The following is a 24,257-nucleotide window of genomic DNA, read 5'->3' as shown; positions in this document are numbered from 1 at the left end:
CAGGAAATGGCGGAAATTTCAACCATTTTCGCGATACCGCATAAGACGCACCTGGTCACAGTTCCTTCCAAAGCTTCAATTTCTTGTGTCCAATTACTTGAACCCGATATTATTTTTGTTTAAAAACGTTATTCCTAGAAGTTAGAAATGGTTTTTCCTTGCTTAGGCTCTTCAAAATATTAAATTCACTTCATTCAAAAGGGTTCAAAATATGCAACATTTTATCATGTCAACACTGATTATAAGATAAAAATCACCTTTTTGGATCACAATTTTACATTTTTTCTGAGGTTATCCCACTGATTGGAATATTTTATTATGAAACAACGGCCTTTGATAAATACACTGAACCTTTAGTTTCTTTCTCAATAGGTCGATTTAGATTTTAAAGGAAAATTGAATTTACCGGTTTTTTCTACCATGATTTTCTCTAACTTCTCGGAATTCAATATTAATAAGTCCATGTTGATATATTTCAACCTCATCCACTCCATTAAATTTGAAATGAAGTTAATTTCATTGAAATTATTTCATTGAAATGTATGAATTTTAATACTATTATATTATAAATCCGTCACAGGCAGGCCGACCCTATCTGTAACTAGCCCCTTCTGAGGTGGTTTGTTTACAAACAAGTCAGCATGACATGACATGTGACACGTACTGGCTAGCTAATCGAGGAAGAGCAGTATGGAACCAGAGTCGGTATGGAACAGAAATGTGTACATTTTCAGATGCCAAAATAGAGATTGAGTATTATTTAAAAAATATCTGCATGACATACTGAACTCTAAATATTACAGAGCTAGATCCAGTTTATTATGGCATTTAAATACACGCCCACGACACGGCGGAACAGCATTAAAAATGCAGGCTGTTGTTTAATCACGAAGAAACTACGGCCGCCACGTTGCACGCTTAGCCCGCGCCGGGACGCTTAGCTGTGAATCTCATGGCAGCCCGGCATGGCAGGGACATGGGGAATACGTAAAACCTTCATAATTAAATTTTAATAAATAAATAAATAATAAAGTATATTAAAAATGATTTATTGATTAAGGAAAACACTGTCTGACCCCTGCTGAAAACTGAAGCATTTCTCGGCAGCATGACTAGGCCTATCTCGCATAGGCCTACATCAACATCATTTCATGAAATTTATTTTCATGAAATGATGTTGATGTAGGCCTACATGCGAGATAGGCCTCATGTAGGCCTTCATCAACATAATTTCATGAAAATGATTTTCATGAATGATGCATGCTGTAGGCCTACATGGGATAGGCCTAGTAGGCCCAGTCATGCTGCCGAGAGCCACTGCTTGGGTAAAATGAACGCCTGGGCCAATTTCTGTGCTTTTAGGGACCGTTCACAAGCAATTGTAAGGGGGGCCTGATGCAAAAAAAAAAAATCATCGGGAAACATTTTTGGGGCCCCACCTTTTAATACAGACCTCAAAATTTCAGGCCCCCCCTTTTTGGCATTAAAATTATGGGTCAACCCCATAGAAAAGCATTTTAACTCAATTTTTCTAGGAAAATTTGTCATTTTTTTCAGGGACCCCCTTAGGAGGGTCAAACATTTTCAGGGCCCCCTTTTTGCATCAGGCCCTCTAACAAATGTTTGTGAACAGTCCCTTATGGCCCCATTAACCTTGCCCATTAAGGTATGTTTTCTTTATTTTTACAGGCACCCCATAACCCCCTTGTCGGCAGCACTGAGTAGGCTATTGATAAAGCTTAATTAGGGGTGGTGCCATAATCATGTCTACCCCCAGGGTGGTCAATTGTCAAAAAGGTCTGCCAAAATCACTTCCCACTTCACCTAGGGAGGGCGAGTTAGCGCAGCGGTAGTTCCCTCGCTTTGCACCACTGAGGTCTCGGGTTCAAGCCCCAGCGCGGCCCAAGGACTCATGTGCACTTGGTTTATCCCAATTCCATGCTCACTCTCGCAGGTTTTCTCCGGGATCTCCGGTTTCCTCCTGTATCACAAAAATCGGTGATTAGTTGTTTGATTATCAAAAACTTCCTTCACCCAATGGAATTTGGGGAGCTGCACAGATAATTGGTGAATGTTACAATCTAAATGCGGATAGGTGTGCGCCAGGGTTCGAATTCGGCTGTATCGCATAGCAGTTTGCTCCATATTTTGAAGTAACTGCTACCCAATTTTGCATTTGTATAGCACTTTTATCCTGATTATGATGAATTAACCAAAAAACTGCTATGCAAATTTTTTAAACGAATTCGAACCCTGGTGTGCGCCGTTCGTCAGCAACCTAGTTGATGCGATCCGATTGTGATTATTCACCACTGCAGCGAAATTACAGCGCTTTGAGTCCTCTAAGTTCTGGAGAAAGGCGCTTTATAAATGCAAAATTAATTATCAATTAATATGTCTGGAGCAGTTAAGTTAGCTCAATCGATAAGGTGTTCGACTATGGTACGAGAGGCTGCGGATTCGAACCCTGGCGGTGCCTAGTATGCTCTTGTGGAAAAACGTACTAAACTCTGGGGCTGATCCTGGTTGCGAACTTTATTTGTGGAATGTCCCTTACCAAAGTGTCAGGCCTGAATTAAACCTGAATTCAGCTAGAAATCAGGCCTGAAATAATGACTAAATTCAGGCCTGATTCAAACCTGAAAAAGGGCCGAAATATTTAAATGAGATAAGCCAGAAATTTAATGTCAGGCCTGAAATTTTAGCCAGAAAAATTTAACCAGAAATAATAAGCCAGAATTTTAGCTAGAATTATTAAACAGAAATATTAACCAGAAATATTAACCAGAAATGAAATCAGGCCTGATTCTAACCTGAAAAAGGGCCGAAATATTTAAATGAGATTAGCCAGAAATGTTAGGGCTGAAATTTTAGCCAGAAAGATTTATACAGAAAAAATTAGCAAGAATTTTAGCTAGAATTATTAAACAGAATTATTAGCCAGAAATATTAACCAGAAATGAAATCAGGCCTGATTCTAACCTGAAAAAGGGCCGAAATATTTAAATGAGATTAGCCAGAAATTTTATAAGGCCTGAAATTTTAGCCAGAACAAATTAGCCAGAATTTCAGCTAGAATTATTAAACAGAATATTAGCCAGAAATATTAACCAGACTTCACTCTTCTCAACTTCAGCCTCATACATGTGTAGATTGAAATTCCCACAATTGCCATGATCAGAATGCACCAGTGGCATAGCGTCATAGGGGCATAGGGGGCATGTGCCCCAATCGATTGCAAAATTTAGAAAATCCGATAGGAAAATTGCCAAAAAACAGCTTGTGCCCCCCCCAATCAGACCCGGTGCCCCCAATCATGGTTGGTGCCCCCATCGGATGACCCATGCTTCGCCACCGGAATACACCTTTTATAGGATTGTGTTATCAGAACTTGCTGGATAACATCAGTTTATTTGAACTCCAAACCTGAAAGAAGTTTGATATTCATATCATGCACTTGACCCTCTTTACAAATTAATGCTCTCCTTTCTCAAATGTTGGTCACAACCTTGTCAGTTTTGTTTTCAGTCTTTAACCCAGGTGAAAAGTGTTACTGATGTTCTTGGGGTGTTATGAAGTGGGGAAGGGTTATTTGGAGAGTTCAAATATGGTGAGTTGTCATTTGGAGAGTTCTGATATGGCGAGTTGTCAATTGCAGAGTTCAACTATGGTGAGTCGTCATTTGGAGAGTTCCAAAGTGGCAATTTGTCACCTTGAGCATATTGGAAAAGTTTTGTTTGTATAGTTGGGATGTGTTGTGCTATGTTAATGTAATGGGAAGTTTCTATTTTGAAGTGAGGAGGGTAATTTAGAGAGTTCAAATATTCAGAGCTACCTTTAGCATATTGGAAGAGTTTATGTTTACAAAGTACATCCTAACGGTACTACACAACTCTCCCAATATACAGAAGGTGACAACTCACCATATTTGAACTCTCCAAATGACCCTTCCCCCACATTAAAGTACAAACATCCCCAAGACATCAACATGACATACCACATTGCAACTTTTACAAAATATAACTCCCGGATATAACTCTTTCAATTCGGTGTAGGTGATAACTTGCTCATACTGGTGCATTGAATTCTCCAAATGACCCTCCTCCCACTTCAAAGTACAAACACTCCCAATTTATGCATCAACAGAACACACCACACCCCAAGTTTACCAAATACAACACTTCAAATTTGGTGAAGGTGAAAACTCACCACATTTAAACTCTCCAATGACCCTCCCCCCACTTCAAAGTAGAAACATCCCCAATATATCAACATTGCCCACCAAATCATCCCAACTTTAAAACCAATACAAAAACGTACCACTATGATGTGACAACCTTATTTGAACTCTCCCAATGACAACTCGCCATATTTGAACTCGCTAAATAACCCCCCCCTTCAAAGTACAACCTCCCCAAGGTATGAGCATAATTAACACCCCAACAACATCAGTAACACATTTCACCTGGGTCAGCCAGCATCAACCTGCAGTATACCCACATAATTATTCATTGTATTATAAATAAATGATACATGCATGCATGTCTGCTGAATTCAACAACCTTTCTAGGCAATGTTTCCTGGGGAAAAAGAATGACAAAATTCAGGCTTTGAAACTTACGAACAGCTGATCTTCCTTCCACAGACATAGCTGGTATGTTCCCTATCAACTACACAATGTTACAAGACCCTAAAATACCCTTTAAACTGTTAATTTTTCAAAAAGTTGTGGCAGTTTCTGAGCCTTATCAGTAGTCATGCTTCCTTACAGTTGGTGACCTATCATGTGACCATAATTAGCCTGAAAAATAATTAGCCAGAATACCAAATCTGGCTAATATATAGCCATATTTTTGATTCTGGTTAATGTTTTAACCAGAATACAAAATCTGGCTAGCCAGAAAACTTTTCAAGTTAAGATTTTAGCCTGAAATTGGATTCAGGTTATGATTTCTGTTTATTAAATAACCAGAATTGATATTCTGGTTAATTTGTTAACCAGAAATTGATATTCTGGTTAATTTATTGGTCTTAGAATAATTTCTGTTTAGATTCAGGCTAAATTAACCAGAATGTTTGGTAAGGGGTCTCATGAAGTAGCAAAGTCCCTGAATTGTGAAATGGTTTATGGAATGATGTTGGACCGTAGAAAAGTGGGGCGATGAGCACGAAATGCCCCTTTAAAGTAAACATGTCTCTGAAACTATACATCTCAGATGATCTCACACTAACAATACTAACACATTTTTTTGATGACTTTGACCACAAATTTTTATTTTTTCAAATATCTTAAAAATACAAGAATCTAAGCTAATTGAACAGACAGTAGTACTACCCAAGTTTTTTTAGTGGCCCATATATAGCAGAGTTACTGCAGGGCTGCAAGCTGGTAACTTCCATGCCCTAACTTCAGAATTACTCCACAGCTACTCCATCACAAGCTACTGTATTACTCTAAGTTATTGCACAGCTTCTCCAGCTTGGAATAGTCCTGCAGTATTGAACTCGGCTATCCATGGCTACCCAATAACTGGCCATATGAATATGGTTGTGTGTGTTTATGATTGATCAGAGTGTGACAAAGTAAGGATTCACCAGAAGTTTGTTACACTTTCATAACATATTTAATTTTCTTCATGCATAGTGTATTCTACATCAATTTGAACTGCATATTTGGATGGTGAAAGCTTTTGTCATAAGAAAAGAAACAGGTCGTTGAACTTTCCACATAGGGTCAATTTTAAAATTACACAAATCCTGTTCAAAACCTACACTATCGTAATCTTCCTCTGGCAATAAAGATTCAGAAAAAGTATACTTTGACATACATACGGTTAGGCCTAAAAAATTGTTTGATTGGCGTAATCCGACCGACCTAGAAATAAGCCCGACCCTAGACTTTTTTCTTACTTTTTTTGCAAAGAAATTTTAATTAATTAAAAAAATTCCACAACCTTTATCATACGCAATTTACAGCTTAAAATGTGTGCAAAATAAAAATTACTGACCGACCTACCCTAATATTTTTTACGTTATGCCAATCAAACAATTTGTTTAGACCTTCATAGAGTTACGAGCAAAAGAGTAACATTGTGACGTCATAAGTCTAATGAAAATGAAATTGTTCTGATTTTTATGAAAATGATCTCAAATTAGGGGCTGTGCAATAATTATGAGCCCTGGGGAGGGTAAAATTGGGGGCAAGAAATTTTTGGCGAGCGAAAGGGGGCAAGCGATTTTGGCGAGCCGTTCGGATATTTTACCCGCCCCCCCGGGGGAGCTGATAATTATTGCTCAGCCCCTTATTGGTCTTCTTGCAAGAAATCAGACAAAGAGAATAGTTCCTTTAATTATCTAGGGTGCTTTCTTATTTTTGATATCAATTTCAAATTATAGAACTCAATAAGACTCGATGTGTATTGTCCTTTTTTGAATTTTTGATGTGTTACCAAGGTAACAAAACATCCTATACTGCACAGGTTCACCATCGGTACTTGACTTTTGCAGTACAGCATTGTAATGTGTAGGTACTCTGTGTGTACCAGTCAGGTACCTTGGGGATGATGAACCTGTCCTGGCGGCCACAATAGGGATACATGTACAGTGGCGTACCGTGGCCGCCCCAACCCCGGGGCTGAAGAAGAAACAATTTTGCCGCCCCTTCCTTAACAGCCCGAAAAAAAAAAAAAAAAAGGATTTTAGGTGCTAGCGCCCTAAAAACAACCTTTTTTTGAAAAATGTTTATGCTTTTTCAATTTTTTGCGCCCTTTTTTATTTGCTATTTCGTTTTGCCGCCCCCTTCGTTTTTGCCGCCCTGTTTTTGCCGCCTTCTTCTTCTTCCGCCGCCTTCGCTTTTTGCCGCCCTACTTAGACCCGGGGCTGGCGCCTCAAAGCCCCCCAAAATACGCAAGCATGCATGTACATAGTGCAAACTATTATTTTTCTGATTTATCATAGGACATATAATTGGAGACCATTTCAACTTCGAGCATCCTCTGAACCCTTTTGACCTCGGGAACACCAGCTGGAACATTATTGTTTGTGTTTAAGAAAGTCCAAGCAATAAAGCAAATTTAACATGATTTGCACATCATTGTATAACATCCTCGTCCAGACGTGTCGTTATCACGCGATGACAATGTTACAATGTACACCAGCACCAACCCTCTTCATGAATGGAACTACATATCTTCGCCCAGTTTCTCTTGAACATCCATGTTATTTTCTGTGAAAATAGAGCAATAAAAGAAAAGTAAAAAAATTAGTAAATAAGCTTAAACTGAAAGTTGTTATTGTGTATATCAATTACAAATATGAATCACTGATTAACTTGATAACTTAAGCTGAAATTACAGCTAGGTTTAGGTGACAAAAAACCCTGTTCTACAGGCCTGTCTGACCTAGATTTTTGTGTCTCAGGTGTGCTTTTTTTTGGAAAAAAAAACTATGAATGCAGCAAGTGAAAAAAATTGAAAAATTTTTACAGATCTTAAAATTTACAGGTATAAGGTCATTTGCACAAGAAAAATGCTCAACTGACAAACCTACATGGGTCTCTTTCTGTCGCATTTGAGTGTACAAATTGAAGAATCGTGGAGGAAAAGTGAACAAAATGACAGACCATACAGGCAAAAGCAGCCTGCCTATTCCCAATTTCAACAACACAATCTTGATGTCCATCATTTCTATTAAAAAGCAATGAGCACCAACTCGCTGGTTTTTTAGTGAGTTTTGAGTACTTTTATCACCACCTATCCCGCGGAATGTGGGAAAATGATGGCACTTGTAATTTTTGGTTATTTTGAACAGTCTATAATTTAGTTGAAGTGCAATTTTAGCAACAGTTTTGATGTGATGACCCCATCATTATTTCCGAACTACCCTTGCTATTATGGTGTCGTTCTTCATCAATTTCTAGCCTCAAAAGCTATTGGTGAGCAAATTCCCGGCAAATTGAAGCTAGACTACCAGGGTGCATTCTACCATTGCCAATCCGTGGGTTGTATAGGGTTGGAAATATTCCAACATGCTACACTTTCCACTCCTAGATTGCACCAACAGGTTAATTCCTTTTAATTAAAAATGTATGTAAACCCAGCTTACAGCCCCACATTTTCTAGGATGGGGAATCTGGGATGATGGGGTGAAGTAGGCCTACTTGAAATGAATTGCATGATAATATCATGATTAGGCAAAAAAATATTATTGTGTTGCCCTCAAGTGGGAAATTTAGGTCGGACGGTCGGATTTTTTTTTTTTATTCTCAAATATTAAATAATGCTTCTTCAATTAGGGACATTTGTCAATTTTGACTTCTGGATACCTGTTAGACATCAATTAAAGACTAGTCTTTCAATAAAATATTACTTTTAAGTGAAAAACATTGAGTTTTTGAACAAATCTGTAAAATTCATCATTCAAAAAACAAAAATTACGACCCTGATTTTTCAGGATTTAGGGTCGGACGGTTGAGGGCAAAACAATAATTTTTTTTGGCCTAACGCATGTCACACACATAACACATTTGATCGAGAAGTCTATCTTTAATACAGGCCACTGATATAGAAACCAAGGATTGATTATTATGGATTGAGCTTTGGAGCTACATGTATCTCCAAATCAGAATCAGTCAAGCATAACACCACATTAGCAATGAAAATTCGGAAGTAAACAACGCAGATCACGATGGGTACAGCACCCGAAAAAGCTGCTCAAATGACACATCATCAGCGAATTGTGAGCATGGGGCCATGGTTAATCTCATAAAATAAAAATGAGCAAACTTTGGCTGCTCTGAAGATACAGATATGTCATCAAAATAAATTTCGTACCCGGCAACATTAAACTTAATAAAGAATTTTTTAATGTGTTTGAAAATTGGCGACGATTAAGTGACTGAAGTAGTTAAATAGTTCCATGCTCTATCTCTGTCCGTGTTCACACTCACTGTGTCATCGTGGATAGTAGATACGAGTTCTAGATCAAATGACGCACAGACAGTAAGCTTACTTCAACCCAACAGAAGCCAGCTGCTCGGTCATAATATTTAATATTATGCATCTCTGTGCAATATAATCCTTCTAGGTACATCCACGGCCTTGCTAACGTACATGTTTACATACACATAGCCATCATTGCCCATTTACATGGCATAGCACTCAGAAATACATGCATGCCATATACATGCATGATATTGAAATCGTTTATTATTTTTAATAAAAAAGGACATTTTTTAACCTTGGACCATTCATTAATTCAGCCTATTGAGAGCGTTTTTATTCACTTGCATACAAGATCAGATATAAAAGAAGGTGTACCAAGTGCCCAAAATCATGGGTAAAGTACAAAAAGATTTGAAAATCCTACCGCTGCTACTGCCTTGTTGCAGCACGGTGCAGAGCTCCGGAAACAAGTACAGAATTTGGGTGCAAAGTAATGTACAATTTCAGGAAATATTTATCACTGATGATGAAACCGGATTCATTTTAAGAATATCTTAGATCAAATAATTACCTTCGATTCGAAAATGTAGTTACTCTTGCAATATTAACACCTTTTGCAGCATTTTTATTCCACCACGGCTATTGTTTACGTGCAGACCGCCAGCATCCATCTTTAATTGTGTCAAGGGCATAGTCTCGTTACCAGTCGTTTTAAGCTCTTCGGTACAACTAAGTTGCGGATTTTACGCAAAATAAACAGCGGTGACCATGTTAAGAGGGCGGGAGATACTGCTTTAGTAGCCCAAAATCTAATCAAAGGAGAAGGTAGATCTTAATCAGAGCCCTTGTGATATGACATAAATCCAGTCTAGTGACTAGGGCATAAACCATGCACAAACCCTCTGATCAATACACATCATGAGATATTTAGTGACTGCATCGAGCATGACATTTCCAGATTAGGCAAAAAAAAAAAAAAAAAAAGGTTTGTCTCAAAAGCTCACGAGTAGTTTGAAAATGAATGCGAAATGCGATTTTTTTTTTTTTTTTTTTTCGCGACATGTTTTTGGGGGTTTTTGGGGAAAAAAGTCAGATTTTCGCTGAATTTTCCCGGAAAAAACTATATAAAAAAAAAAATTTTGGAAATGAAAAAAATTTCCGCATTTATTTTTTTACAAATCGCGCGTTTTTACAAATGCGCGCGCAAGCTTTGAGACAAACTTTTTTTTTTTTTTTTTTGGCCTTAGTGAGTAGTGACTACAAACCATTCACAAAGCCTCTGATCACCTCAGCCCTCTAATTGGGAGGGACATATTTAGTGACCGCTGCCAGCCGATTTACTGGCACGAGTAGAACAGCTCAGAGAGGGTAGGTTATGGTTTTCACATTTTGTTTTGAAGATAACAACTTTATTGAGGAATTAAATTAATGATTGAATATGCTTCCTACATGTATACAGCCCTCGAATTAAGGATCTGAAGGGGCACAGCAACTTTTTTAGGGCAAGTTGATAATTGCCTTGGATTTTCACTGAAAAGGCAAGGCAGCACGGCAGTTTGTAATATTTTAAGAGGGCATCATGGCAACTGTTGAAAATGTGAGAAGGGCACCAAGGCAATTTCTCAAAAGTGTAGAAAACACACACAAACATAGATAGATGATTTTATAATGAAGGGGCAGGGCTGGGGCAACGGTAAATTGCCTTGGGTAAAGGACATATTTTGAGGGCATTACGGCAGTGGGGATGGGCACCCACGGCAAAATGCCATGGGTGCCGTGGGTTAATTCGAGGGCTGCATGTATACTTCAAGATCGATGGAAAGCGAATATAATATATTATAAAATACTTCAAAATGGACAAGATTACAGGATTTAGCCATCAAAAACTGCATAATCATTTTCTGAGACTGCAGCCATTCACCCTATGAAAGTAGCCCAATTGTTAGATTTAATGGCACCTTGTGGCAACACTAGACCAATCTGTCATGTGATGAACATTAGTAAATAAACTTATCATTAAAAAGGTGACAAATAAAGCATCCGCTGTCGCGATATCGTCAAACATTGCAAACATGTGATCAAAGTTCCCCAATTGTGTGATTTAAAGGACCATTTGGCAACACTGGGCCAACCTGGCATCATGGGCATGTGAAGCACATGAGTAAATAAAGTTCGTCATTATGGAGGTGACAAATATGCCGCTTATTAAATCAACCCCTCATTAGTGTCTTCAAAAAAGGGTAAACATACGATAGAGAATTAATTGCTTTGATGAGGCAGAAGGAGTGACGATATTTTGTGCTGGTAATTTTCACAGAAGATATAGGTCATTACCGTATTGTAATTATCTAGCTTTAATCATTGTCATCATCATCGGAGCAGGCAACTACAAGTATCTTTCAACTTTTGCAATCCTGGACCAGAGATATATTTTAAAATATAATAACAGTAAACATGTATGATTGAAAATAATCACAAACATCTGAGTTTAGAAGCACTTGGTATTATTTTGCATTGACTAAGAGATTGGTCATTATCTGAGTAATTACATCTATATTTGACCACTGTAAACACAATGATCAAAAAGTGAATGCACAGATCATAATTTAGCAGTGGCGGCACTACGGGGGCAAGGGGAATTTGTTCCCCCAAAAAAATATTTTTCTTGCCCCCCCCCCCACTTTACAGCAAAAAATTACGTAAATTTCCACTTTTTGCAGGAATCTTGCGCAAAATTTGTCTATTTTGCCCCCCTTCCGTCGATTAAAAAAATTCCTGGTGCCGCTACTGTCATTTTATAGCAGTGATAATATTTTGCATTTTTAATTTTCACATACATTTAGAGATGGACTATTAATTACCAGAGTATACTATATTTGACCGCAGCATACATAATGATCGAAAAGTAATTGTATAAAATAAATCAAAGCATAGCACTAGCAGTGATAATATTTTGGATTGTAAATTTCCACATACATTACAGATGGATCGTTACCGGAGTAAAATACATATTACATATTTGACCGCAGTAAACATAATCGAAAAATAATTCCATATTAAAATAAATCAAAGCATAGCAGTACAATGTAGCAGTGAAATATTTTGCACTGGCAATTTTCACAAAGCAAGGATAGGTTTTGATAATTGGATGTATCTTTGAATTCACAATTCGTTTTGAAATCGACTACACTGTAAACACCCTGTCAACAAATAATTTATGCTAACCCTAACCGAACCAAGTCTCACTAAAGCTCACTATTAAAACCACTGTGCATGCATGCTTAACATGTGATGCGATGACACACTCAGCCAAAGTCATATACCCAGTGAATCGCTGCCCAGGGCAGCATAACCTCTGTGGCTACAGGTCGGTGATCTTCTGCGTGCCATGCGAGGGGTCCGGGTTTAGAATCCCGGGGTACCAAATGACTTCTTTGTTCATCTTCTCTCCTTGTTCATTTCTTCTTTCCCTTCCGATAGCAAAAAAACCATGGGTTAGCTTAGGGTTAATACACGGTGATGCTAATCCACTGTGATGTTAAATCCTTAATCGCAATCTCAATTTGATGTTGCAATTATATTAGATTTCTTCATACATTGGAGCGTTGGAGAAGGTTTAAGGGCCAGATAGGCCCGGACCCAGGACCCCCAAATTTTTTGGGGCCCGCAAAATTTCCTTGTGCGTCCTTTTCCCCAACTTTTTGGGGCCCCCAAAATTGCCCTGCGCATCCTTTTTGGCCAAAATAGGGTACAGTTGCACATTTTTGTTTCACGCACACTGGCCCGTTACATGGCAAAAGCACTGTCATTATGGGCTAAAATAGTATGAATAGAATCTTTTTTGCGCGCAAATGTCATTCCAATCTATGCTCGTCTGCCTCTAAATTGTAATGCTCCCACCGCCAATGTTGATCTTATACCTATTTCAAAACTTGGCCACTTGCACTGCACATGACTTCCTCACGCATGGTGAGTTTGGGGCCTCCAAATTTTGGCCTGGCCCAGGTCCCAAAAGGTAAATCCTGCCCTGATTGTCGGAACTAGACCTGAATTAAGTATTATTGCTCTCCTCTTACTCTGCGTACAGTGTAGTATGGAGTCTGATAATAACATCTGTACAAAAATAAAGGTTACGCCAAACAGTTGTGGAACGTATAATAAAGTCGTCTTCTCTCAATGTAAACGGGAGTCAAAAACTCCTTCAATTGCTCCATGGACTCAGGTCTTGTTATAGTGGGCTGCATTGATTAGCGTGTCTGAATGCATCGTGCACATGTCAGCATTGCTTGTAAATGAATCAAGTGTATGCAATTAGTTGATAGTCCTGGGTGTATCAAAGTCTTGTGTAAACAAGCATAGACTGTATTCGCTATCTCCTCTTTATCATTGTCAACACACAAATGCCCCAGGGGACCAGGGCTCTTGCGCATGTAAAATAGCTTTTATAACCACTTTAAGAATGCATGCGAGATTGCGAGGGATGTAGTATTATAGTCCTATGTGGAATAAACTTGCCTGATAATCCTCTCTCACACACACACTACACACACCCCACGTTTTCACCAATAAACGTGGACCATATTAGCCTCCTATGACAGCATAACTATGCACTGATATTTCACTATTGAAAGCATGGACTTGATATTTAATCGCCAAACTGTGGACCTGGTGATACGACGGAAGACCTATACCATACCATATGCATTATTATGGTGTATAGCGCCCTCTGCCGCTCTCTAACAACTGGTATGTGTCCACGCTTAGCAGTGTCGTAGCGTGGGTCATCCGATTGGGGGCACCGATCATGATTGGGGGGCACCGGGTCTGATGAGGGGGGGCACAAGCTGTTTTTTTGCAATTTTCCTATGGGATTTTCTAAATTTTGCGATCGATTGGGAGTCACGTGCCCCTATGACGCTACGCCACTGACACTTAGTCTGTACGCTTCTTCTGTATGTCCCGGGTGTTCTCGTTTGGATGGCCACAGAATCGCACACACACCCTAATTCATATTGACCCGCAACCGTTCATAAGCTTTATATTTAGATGCATGACAATAATGAAAGGACTTCTCCGTATCGTATTGCGTGATTACTGATTGCAAATTGACCTTTTCGGTATCCCATAAGCCTTTGCGAGTACACCTGAGATGTCATCATTTGACATCACGCCGATCTACCCCAATGCGCACATCGTTTATCGAAACATTGTTACTGCGCATTGCAAGTCGGTTTAACGTCAAATGACGACACCTCGGGTGTACTCGCAAAGGCTTATGGGATTTACTGAAAAGATCAATTGATGAATAAAACCATTGTTGCAGAATTTGTTCTTGTTCAAAATGGACTTGACATTAAACTGTAGTGTACAAGTTGCCAAGCTGGGCCTGGAAGGTTTCATTTCTTATATATCAAGTGGGAAGTGGAAGTGATTGGTACATAGGAAGCTAGGTTTCCAGTATCCGACTCAGGTTCAAGGAAGTAGATGGATGTATATGGCTTATAGATCCAGTGTTACTAAATTTCATTACCAAGGTGCTGCAAATTGTCTTCATAAAAAGCACCCAAAATCCAAATACCATCAAGATTTACCTAATGGTGCCTATGGGCTCCGTTGCCTTAATATAGTAAATTCATGTACAATTGTGCCTACTCCTCTCAAATTCCAACAAGAATAGCTAAGAATAATTAAGAGGGTTTTTAAATATGATGAACTATGAATTTGGGATCAATGACTTCCGGGTTTACGGTCAGACTTTCGCCAACTACCGACGCCATTAGCGATTGTGTGCGCACCATGGTAAGCTTTACTGAACAAGAGAGCATGGATATATCAGCATTTTTTAAACATCTTGGTTGAAAAAAATGGTGGGGCGACTAATAGAGGATGTACGGTATGTTTAGTCTGTCCCCCCCCCCCCCTAATATTGAAAATCTTAAAGCCTCTGTATTCTGGGCCTGGGCAAGCAGTGGTATAGCCAGGGAAATCAGGGACAAAAAATGGTGATGGTAAAGAACAAAATTTGACAAATTTGGGAACAAAAATCTGGCCTTGCCCCCTAAATGGAGACAAAAATTTGGCTTTGCCCCCTCGCACAAAAATCCTGGCTACGCCACTGTGGGCAAGCCATCTCCAAATAGCTGAATTGCATGACTAAACTGGGATGCTGGCATCACTTCCTATACAATCATGTATATTGCACAGATCCAAGTTGTGTTACGATATTGTGTGTACATGCGGCTGTTCCAGTTGAAAGTCATACACCCCCTATGGAAGACATGACCGAAATCTCCCACACAGGGGTGTAGATTTCAAATGGATTCACCCATTCAGGTAGCCCTCATTTGAAATTCACACCCCCTGTGTAGAATATTAAGGTCATGTCTTCTACAGGAGGTGTATAGATTTCAAGTGGAATAGCCCATGATCGAAGGCTAAATGTAATTTAATGCTAGATGCTCTGTCAGGCTTTAAAGGTGCATTCTCTGAGTTTAAGCTGCATGTACATGTACAATATGTAATTATAATCCATATTTTATTATTTAAAAAAAAAATGCTTTCTCCTGCTTGTTTCTGTTGGTAGTTCATCAGTTGTCTGCCAATATTATAAGCCTGAGAAATTATTATTCATTTAATAACTTCTCGGGCTTGCATTGTTTATTTCCGATCCTCGCATATATTAATTTGTGTCTCGCATTTTCTACACCCTGCTGGGGTAAAGCATATATAGGCCGCCTCCTTCTTCATTATTTGATATATAATTGGCCGCTGAGACACAGTGAGAGAGTTACATTGTATCATGAGGACTTAAGTTGTGATCGCCCGAGTACCGACTATGAACTCAGGTAGTGCAGTGGTAAGACTCTGGACCGGTAATGCAGCAACCGGGTTTAATCCCCGCTAAGTCCTGATTTTGTTCTCTCTCAATATTTTCATTTACATCAGTTTGCTCAAGCCCCAAACGCATCGTTTATTTTGGTCATGACCAGGCCTGGACAAAATTATTATTTCCTGGCAAGATAGATCAATTTCCCTCCAACAAAGCAGTATTTCCCAACATTTCTTATGTATTTCTTCATCCAGAAAAGCAAAATTTCCCTCCAAATTTTCCAAATGCCCAAATTTTCCAAATGCCGAATTGCCTATTTTTTCCAGACCTGGTCATGACTGTGAAATTGTATGATTGTGGTGTAATACTTTGTGTGAATCCAAAGACCATCTCTTTCTATGGGGCAAATATCGCTTGTGAAAAGCGATTTTGCATAGCGCTGACTTTCATACATGAGGGTGCTTTAAAAGTGAACACTTGAACAGTTTTATACAGTAAATTTGGAATTTATGCAACAACACAAAAACAAACTTAAATTACAAATTAGCATTTTCTAAAAATTTCCGTTTGTCCGAAATGCAGTTTCACAGTTTCCCTTACCATACATCACTATGTCATGTGATGAACTATGATTATCAAGAGTACATAACACAAAATAGCTTTCCATAGACTTTACGTGCAAAATAGGGGTCATGTTTTAGGCCATAAGTCGAGTTACGTCTTGCTTTGAAATACATATTTGATATCATCTTAATCAGAACAAATTTCTGCATAACATATCTGAAAATGACATAACGTTTTAGGTCTACTTTTTGAGAAAATTACCGCTATATAAAAAGGCCTGATTTTCCCGTGTTTACGTCCGACTGCTAACCGCGTTTTGACCTCGTGTGTTCATGCGCTCGTCATCGTAAACATCCCTCAAATTTTTGCGTTTTCTTTTCAAATGATTTAGAAGAGATCACATTCACAAGTTCTAGTAAAACATGATTTTCAACACTAAAATTGTTAATATTGCAACCGATTTTGCACAATTTGTATGCAAAGTTGGGACTATAGGCGTGATAAACTTTTAGTGGTATGAACCCTCAATCATGCTGAGTGTTGTTTAACTGTACATTTGTAACTTAGTATCTTCATTCATTTATCATTAGGACGTTATTGGATATCCCTATCCCTAAATGATGCGGGTAGTCCGGTACCCGTGCATTCTATATAGGTATGAGAGGCAAACCTTAGTTAACACATTTGCTATTCAGCCAAATTCGCCTAGACCAGGCCCAAACACAATACATATTTACGTAGAAATTAAAAGAACAGCTAAAGATATCAATCCAGCTCAGCCTATGAAGTGAAGCATGATGGGAATTGCTTTGTTGTTGTTGTGTTGATATTGAATAATACATGTCAAATGTGTTTTCAACAATATCTCATCAAAGTATCTGCATATTGTAATGCTTGACATTTCAAGTGACATACTTGTCAGCGATCTAGGTCTATTTTTTATCAGTTACCATGGTGATAAAACCTTTTGGCTGACAATTTGGTTTAACCCGACTTCTGTTTTCTGACTTTACCAAGAAAGTGTAATGTGTTTTGCACTTGTAGTCCATGCACAGCGTTACCATAGTAACATGTTAAGAACGTGATTTTTTGTAGGTTTAGTGAATTGATCAGCCGTCATCTACTATTGAGGTTTAATTGCCAAGTTTTGTGATGATGCACAGTGCTATTGCTTGCATTGTTGCAATATGTTTGGGTGCATTGCATACTGCATAGTGATGGATGTCATAACCGGGTAGTTTTACATAGCGATGGATGTCAATCGCAAATTTATCAAGAAACGGACATAGTGAAAACGTTGAGTAGGTGAATTGTATTGGGCATAGATTATAAACTTGCCATTAATGTTCAGCAATTCGTGTCTCTATTAAAAGTAGACATTTGAAAGTTAATTTCAAAAGATTAAAATTGTGTAAATCGTTCATGTCACATAGATTACCAAAGTTATCCGTCACTATAGAATAACCATTTTTCGTGAAATCGCAACATCCATCACTATGGATTTTATCCAAATGTTCAGATCTGCTCCAGTATGTAATGCAACTGACGAATTTACAAACGGGCTATTCCAGTTAAAATCCTTACACCCCCTATGGAAGACATGACCTTGATTTTGTACACAAGGAGTGTAGATTTTAAATGGAGTCACCTATTCAGGTAACCCCATTTGAAATTCACACTCCATGTGTAGAAGATAAAGGTCATCGTCTTTTGGATTTTTACTGGAATACCCCAATCTTTACACACATCTTCACACACTTAGGCCAAAAAAAAATAATTGTTTGTTTGTCCTCCACAGCTTTGAAAGAGGACGTGCGGGCGGGCGGATTTTTTTTTTTTTTAATTTTTTTTTTCGGATTTGGCGTATTTCTGGACCTTGCTAGAGCTAAATGCTAAAATCATTCATGGTGACTTAAAAAAAACCATTTTGTTTCTTTAATATGCAGATAAAGTTATAATTTGTGTTCATGTCATAGTCTTTTAATTATTTGGTGGACTTTTTTAATTTTCAACCATGAAAGAGGTCCAGAGATACTCCAAATCTGGAAAAAAAAATTGAATTTTACTCATATTTATATAAAAAAAAAATTGAAAAAAAAAATATTGGTCAGGCCTTCATCTGAGGATCGGGCGGTGGAGGACAAACAAACAACTTTTTTTTTTGGCCTTATTTGTAAGGACAGGCCTGTGTGATTGCATGTAAGAAAACATGCAAATTTGCATGTTTTTGGCCCATTTCCCCTCAAATTGCCAAAATATTAAAATGTTGACTTTTATTGCCAGTTAATGCTAACTAAAGCTTAAGGAGGATTGGGATTAGTTATGTTTCATTTGAGAAACAGGTTAATTTTTTAATCCAAAAAATAAACAATAAAACATTAGTACTGTATATATTTGTTGAATTTGTAAGTTTCTGTGATTTTGACAGAGCACCTATACTGTGGTTCACTTTCGATAGTCAATGCTTTTTCGTGGTTGCGCCACAAGCGTGCGGACAAACTACCTTTGGACGTGTGCTTGTATGCTCTACGCGTTTAACTTTACGTGTACGGTTCACATCGAAATACGCACCTACGTCACTACCGAACTTGAGGCGAACCACAGTACAGCAGGAATCAAAACACAAATAAAGAACAATGAAATTTATGATTTTTGTTTCTTTCTTTCTTTATTCTTGTAGACATTTACCTGCCAAGAATCCTGAGGAGGCGCTCAAGCACAAAGAAGAATATGAACAGATGGTTAAAGAAGCCAAGAAGAAAGGTAACTAAGAAAAGAATCAGTGCAGCGGATTTTATCAAGGGGGTGACTGAAACAATTTTCAATGGGAACGCATCGTTGTATTGCACACAAGCACCATGGGCCAGTCAATAAAGCACACAATATAACAGGCACAATTGAATCATTAAAATTGGTCAGTTCTTGCTCGATTTTCACTCACAGGGTGTCAAATGAGAAAGCAAAGTCTACTTAACAAAATGTATATTTCAGAATAATCTAAAATTATCAGGTTGTTGAACAGCAAGTATGACTTATAACTGATGAGTTTCATTTTTGTGCCTGGTATATATCTGTGATAGGGAACATATTTATGAGGTATAGTAATACAAATACAACATGTTTTGAGTGTGTTGGCTGAGTTTGGCTTCCTTCCTCAGGTGCATCAGGAAGCATGTAGTCAAAATCAACCCAACACCTCAGATCATTAGTTCCACTACTTTCCCTCAAAACATGTTTTATTTGTATACTATGTTCCTGTTATTGTAAACAAGGCAGTTGAATTTAAAAAGACTAGTTTGCGTATTACGTCCTGTCAACCAGACCAAAAATACCGTACTGCGCAGGTCAGCAACCAATCACTTTGCGCCTTTGCTCTGACGTCAGATGCAAACTAGTCTTTTTAATTCGGTGTTCAATTATATAATAGGCTAACACTTACATTGTACATAAATCACTTGAGCTGATGGTGAGGCCAAAAAAAAGATTGTTCGCTTGTCCTTGTCTCACTGACCGTCCCATAGTTCCTAACTGAGCTATTTTCATCAAAAAGCTTGAATTATTCTATTGAAACACATAATTTATGATGCGATCAAGCAAAATGAGTCTGATGTCAATGAAAATCAAAATCCAGTTGTCAATTTTATTACATAAGGCATTCTCAGAGCTTTAGTTTACTGTAAACCCCGTCATAATTCGGATGAAGTTGAATACTATTATTCGCTATATCTCAAAATCAATACTACCGCCATCCGACTCATTTTGCTTGATTGCATCACATATGGGCACGGAAAGCTTGGCCATCCAAGGTGCATCCTGTGGCATGCTAGCACCCAAGGGGTCCGAGGTTCAAAACTGCACCCAAAAAAAAACAATTTTTCTCTTCATCTTCTTTCTTCTTTCCTTCCCTTATCCAAAGAGTGCCTGGGCCGCAGTGGGACGTCAGGGTTAAATATAAAAAAGGCTAAAAATTTGGTCAAAACGAAAGCTTTGAAGTTATACTTTGTGCTAATATTCTCTGTTACATTGTTTACTTCTTTCAGAAATGAAGGTATACAAGCTGAAGATGAAGCAGATGGCTGAGCAGATCAAGTTTGAGAACAGTGTGCAAAGCGCCCTCAATGTATGGCAGTCTGAATTACTACCAAATTGGGAAACAATGTAAGCTTGACCTTTTGATGAGTTTGTAATGTGGGTACCAGAGACTGGGTTTTAAGACATGCACCATCGCACACCTAAATTGATGTTGAGAAGTGCGATTAATCGCTCGCCTATATTTTGGGTGAATAAATGTTTCAAATCAACAACAATCAAGCTAAAAAATAATGAAAATACAATTACATTGTAAAACGCAGTGAAACTTTAAACATGTAAAGAGTGGAATCTCTTGCATGTTTATGGTTACGATGCTGTTACTTGGGATGGCATCGCAATGGTTGAGAAGATTTGGTGTAAGGTGTGCAGGAAACACCTCAATGCTATTTGTCGAGATCCCAATATCAAAGGAATCACACTCAGTATCGCTCATGAAGAGCACACCTCGGCTTAACCAGGTGTGCAGTTTGCAGCACACCAGGTTTTTTCAAAACTCAGTTCCTGGTGTACAATATCTCAAAAGGTGAAAATGCCAACATGACAGCCCATTTTTGATGGACGTCTGCACATATACAATGTTTACAGCACAAGCAATATTCAAATCTTAAAATAGAATTTGTAAACTGTACCATGCACATAATTTTAATGATGGAACATAATTTGTCACACGCTGTGATCAATAGATTGCTGTGTAGATTGAATTAGGGATTCAATCATGTTACACAGTTGTTCATCAAAAATTAACAACAATGCACCCACACGCACTATAGACCACAATAGCCTCATCCCAATGGCATAGTTCAATAACCTCAATTAAACGGTATTAATGCAAAATTTGACCTCAAGTTGCAGAGTATGAGTTTATGTACCCAAATTTTCAAAGGTTATTCAAAGAATGTACAAATGTATTGGGGTTAAAGAAATGTGCCCTGAAGATGGGCATGTTGTAGATCCTAATGACGGACTGACAGACGCATTTATTTATATCTCGAAGGCAAATTTAGCTGCCCAAGTGGTATAAAAATAAGTTCATGCATCAGGGGCAGAGTTGCTTCTGATGAACTACTGTGTAACATGATTAAATCCAACAAAAACAAAGTAAAGATCATCTAATTTGCATGATTATTCATGAGGAATGTCAGTTAGTCATTGCTGCTCAATATTACAAAAAGATCAATCGGGTTAAGTTGATTTATTTGATGAGCAATAAAACTACAGAATAAAACCGCAATGTTTAGCTTCCTCCAAAATAATGAATTCAATATTGTGTATACGCTCACAAGTTGCAGGCATGATGAATTTTATACGATCATCTAATGCGTATGTGTGCTTATTTTAACTTGCGTTCGCATATACGCTACTGTGCAAGTGTGGATTCACATCGTTTAACAACGGTTAATGGCTTCAGTACAAAGGTAAATGCAGACAGACAGAGTTGTTGAAACTGCTGCTGAACCACTTCCAAAAATCTATAAAGTACTGTGAAAATCATAAAGTGGAAAAAATTGATGTTTTATAAATAACCTGCCTTTGAGTAGAGTAAAAGGAATCCAAGGTCTTACTAAATTTGCCCTTTGTTTTAGTAACCTTGACATGACTTGATAATAACTTCATTGTTCCAACACAAATCAACCTCTTCTTCTGAATCGTTTACTTTTGTAGCAAATCAAACAAGAGAACCAAGGATATCTGGTGGCAAGGCATTCCACCCAGTGTCAGAGGAAAAGTCTGGTTGTTGGCCATAGGAAATGAACTCAATATCACACATGGTAAGTGGAGAATAAATGGGTTATTCCAGTTGAAATCCATACACCCCCAATGGAAGACATGACCTTAATCTTCTACACAGGGAGTGTGAATTTCAAATGGAGCCACCCATTCCGTGTTGACTGCTCCAAAATGATTTATTCCAGTTGAAATCCATACACCCCCTATGGTAGACATGACCTTACTCTTCTACACAGGGAGTGTGAATTTCAAATGGAGCCATCCATTCAGTGCTGACTGCTCCAAAATGGGTTATTCCAGTAGAAATCCATACACCCCCCTATATGAAAGACATAACCTTAATCTTCTACACAGGGAGTATGAATTTCAAATGGAGCCACCCATTCAGTGTTGACTGCTCCAAAATGGGTTATTCAGTAGAAATCCATACACCCCCTATGGTAGACATGACCTTACTCTTCTACACAGGGAGTGTGAATTTCAAATGGAGCCATCCATTCAGTGTTATCTGCTCCAAAATGGGTTATTCCAGTTGAAATCCATACACCTATCGAAGACATGACCTTAATCTTCTACACAGGTAGTGTGAATTTCAAATGGAGCTTGTCACTTCTATGTGATTGTAATTCATCAGCATGTACCTTGACTACGGAAGTAATAAAAAGTTAACTTAAAAGGGAACAACCATTCGGTGTCGTCTGCTCCAGTTGAAATCCATACAACCCCTATGGAAGATATGACCTTAATCTCCCACACTGTACTAAGTGTCCATATTTATTTTTATCTTTCAGAATTGTTTGAAATCTTTCTTGCGAGAGCCAAAGATCGAATCAAAGTTTTTAGTGAACCAGACACAGATGATTGCGAAGAAGGTAAGCCACACAGCATAAGCAGGTTGGGGGACAGTAGTGCTCAAACAATAATACAAAGTGAAACAAAATATATACAACAAAGTCAGCCGGATTGCTTGAGAACATAATAACATGATTATTCATTTCTCCCTTAGAAATATTATATTTTCATGTGAAGCTGGGAAAGCAGGATGAAAATAATGTTAAAGTAATATTATATTATTTGCTGAGGAGTACGCCTTCAATTTGTTTCAAAATGGAGGGGAGTTTGCCGACATCATACTAAAAATATTCCAAAAAACTGTGTTCCATGTGAATAGTATTCCATGTGATGCGATTGCGTCATCATGTGAAATCACATATGGGCACAGCAAGCTTGGCCGGCCAAGGTAATCCCCATAAGCCTTTTTGAAGTATGGCGGGCACAAAAGGAGAAGGCATACTTTGGTTTGAGTAAACATTTGTATGCTTTCTCAGCTGACAAAAGTTTACTCAAACCAAAGTACACCCTCTCCTTTTGTGCCCGCCATACTTCAAAAAGGCTTATGGCATGGCTATCCGTGTGTCTAGCAACCGAGGGGTCAGGATTCAAAACCTTCCTTCTTTCCTTCCCTCCGCCAAAGAAGCCTCCTCGGATAGGGTTGATACTCAAAAGATGCCCAAAATGTCCAAATTTGTAAGAAAAACTCACAAAATTGTAAAAATTTTGGAATGAAAATGATAAAAAAATCTACTTGTGAGGGGTAAGTCCACATAGTAGTAGTCCTGCACGTCATTCCCCCACATAGGTCCTAGCGATGGACCAATCCATGCTAATCATAGTGAAATATTTGTACCCAATATAACTATTCTAACGTAGCATTGATTACATTACTCTCTTTCAGTTCATGCAGCTAGTCGTGAGGCAAGTGTTGAAGTTATACAGTTGGATGTAGCACGCACATTTCCACAGCTTTGTATTTATCAAAAGGTAAGTTACTCTATTGTGATTGGTTTTTGGTTTTTTTTAACCCCATGAGAACTACCTGCCGATTGGCCAAAAAGAAGTTTTCATTATCAATTGGACCAACCAGCAACATTGTTAGATTAATTTCACCACGCAAATAAATTGGGGTGAATTATTTGCAAAGCTCCATTCTGATTGTTGCCTGCTCTGTAGATATTGTCAGTATACAAGACATACCATTATGCCACTTCTCAACTTAATATGTCTAGGTTTTGGTGCAAGAAAGACCTATCAGCAATAGCTGC

General features: G+C 38.3%; 1 protein-coding gene across 2 annotated transcripts in view; it reads left to right on the top strand.

Moving 5' to 3' along the window:
• Positions 1-24,257, top strand: part of LOC140162454 (TBC1 domain family member 12-like) — a 62,193-nt gene that overhangs the window by 30,673 nt on the left and 7,263 nt on the right. For both annotated transcript variants that reach the window (XM_072185692.1, XM_072185693.1), the window contains 5 exons: positions 19,016-19,098; positions 20,376-20,493; positions 22,090-22,196; positions 22,947-23,027; positions 23,891-23,976. In XM_072185692.1, coding sequence (XP_072041793.1) covers positions 19,016-19,098; positions 20,376-20,493; positions 22,090-22,196; positions 22,947-23,027; positions 23,891-23,976 — 475 coding nt within the window. The remainder of the gene's footprint in view (positions 1-19,015; positions 19,099-20,375; positions 20,494-22,089; positions 22,197-22,946; positions 23,028-23,890; positions 23,977-24,257) is intronic.

The sequence above is a fragment of the Amphiura filiformis genome, chromosome 10 (genome assembly GCF_039555335.1).
Source record: "Amphiura filiformis chromosome 10, Afil_fr2py, whole genome shotgun sequence".
Taxonomy (NCBI): Eukaryota; Metazoa; Echinodermata; class Ophiuroidea; order Amphilepidida; family Amphiuridae; genus Amphiura; species Amphiura filiformis.
Note: the sequence above shows the minus strand (reverse complement) of the source record. Positions and strands in the feature narration are given on the sequence as shown.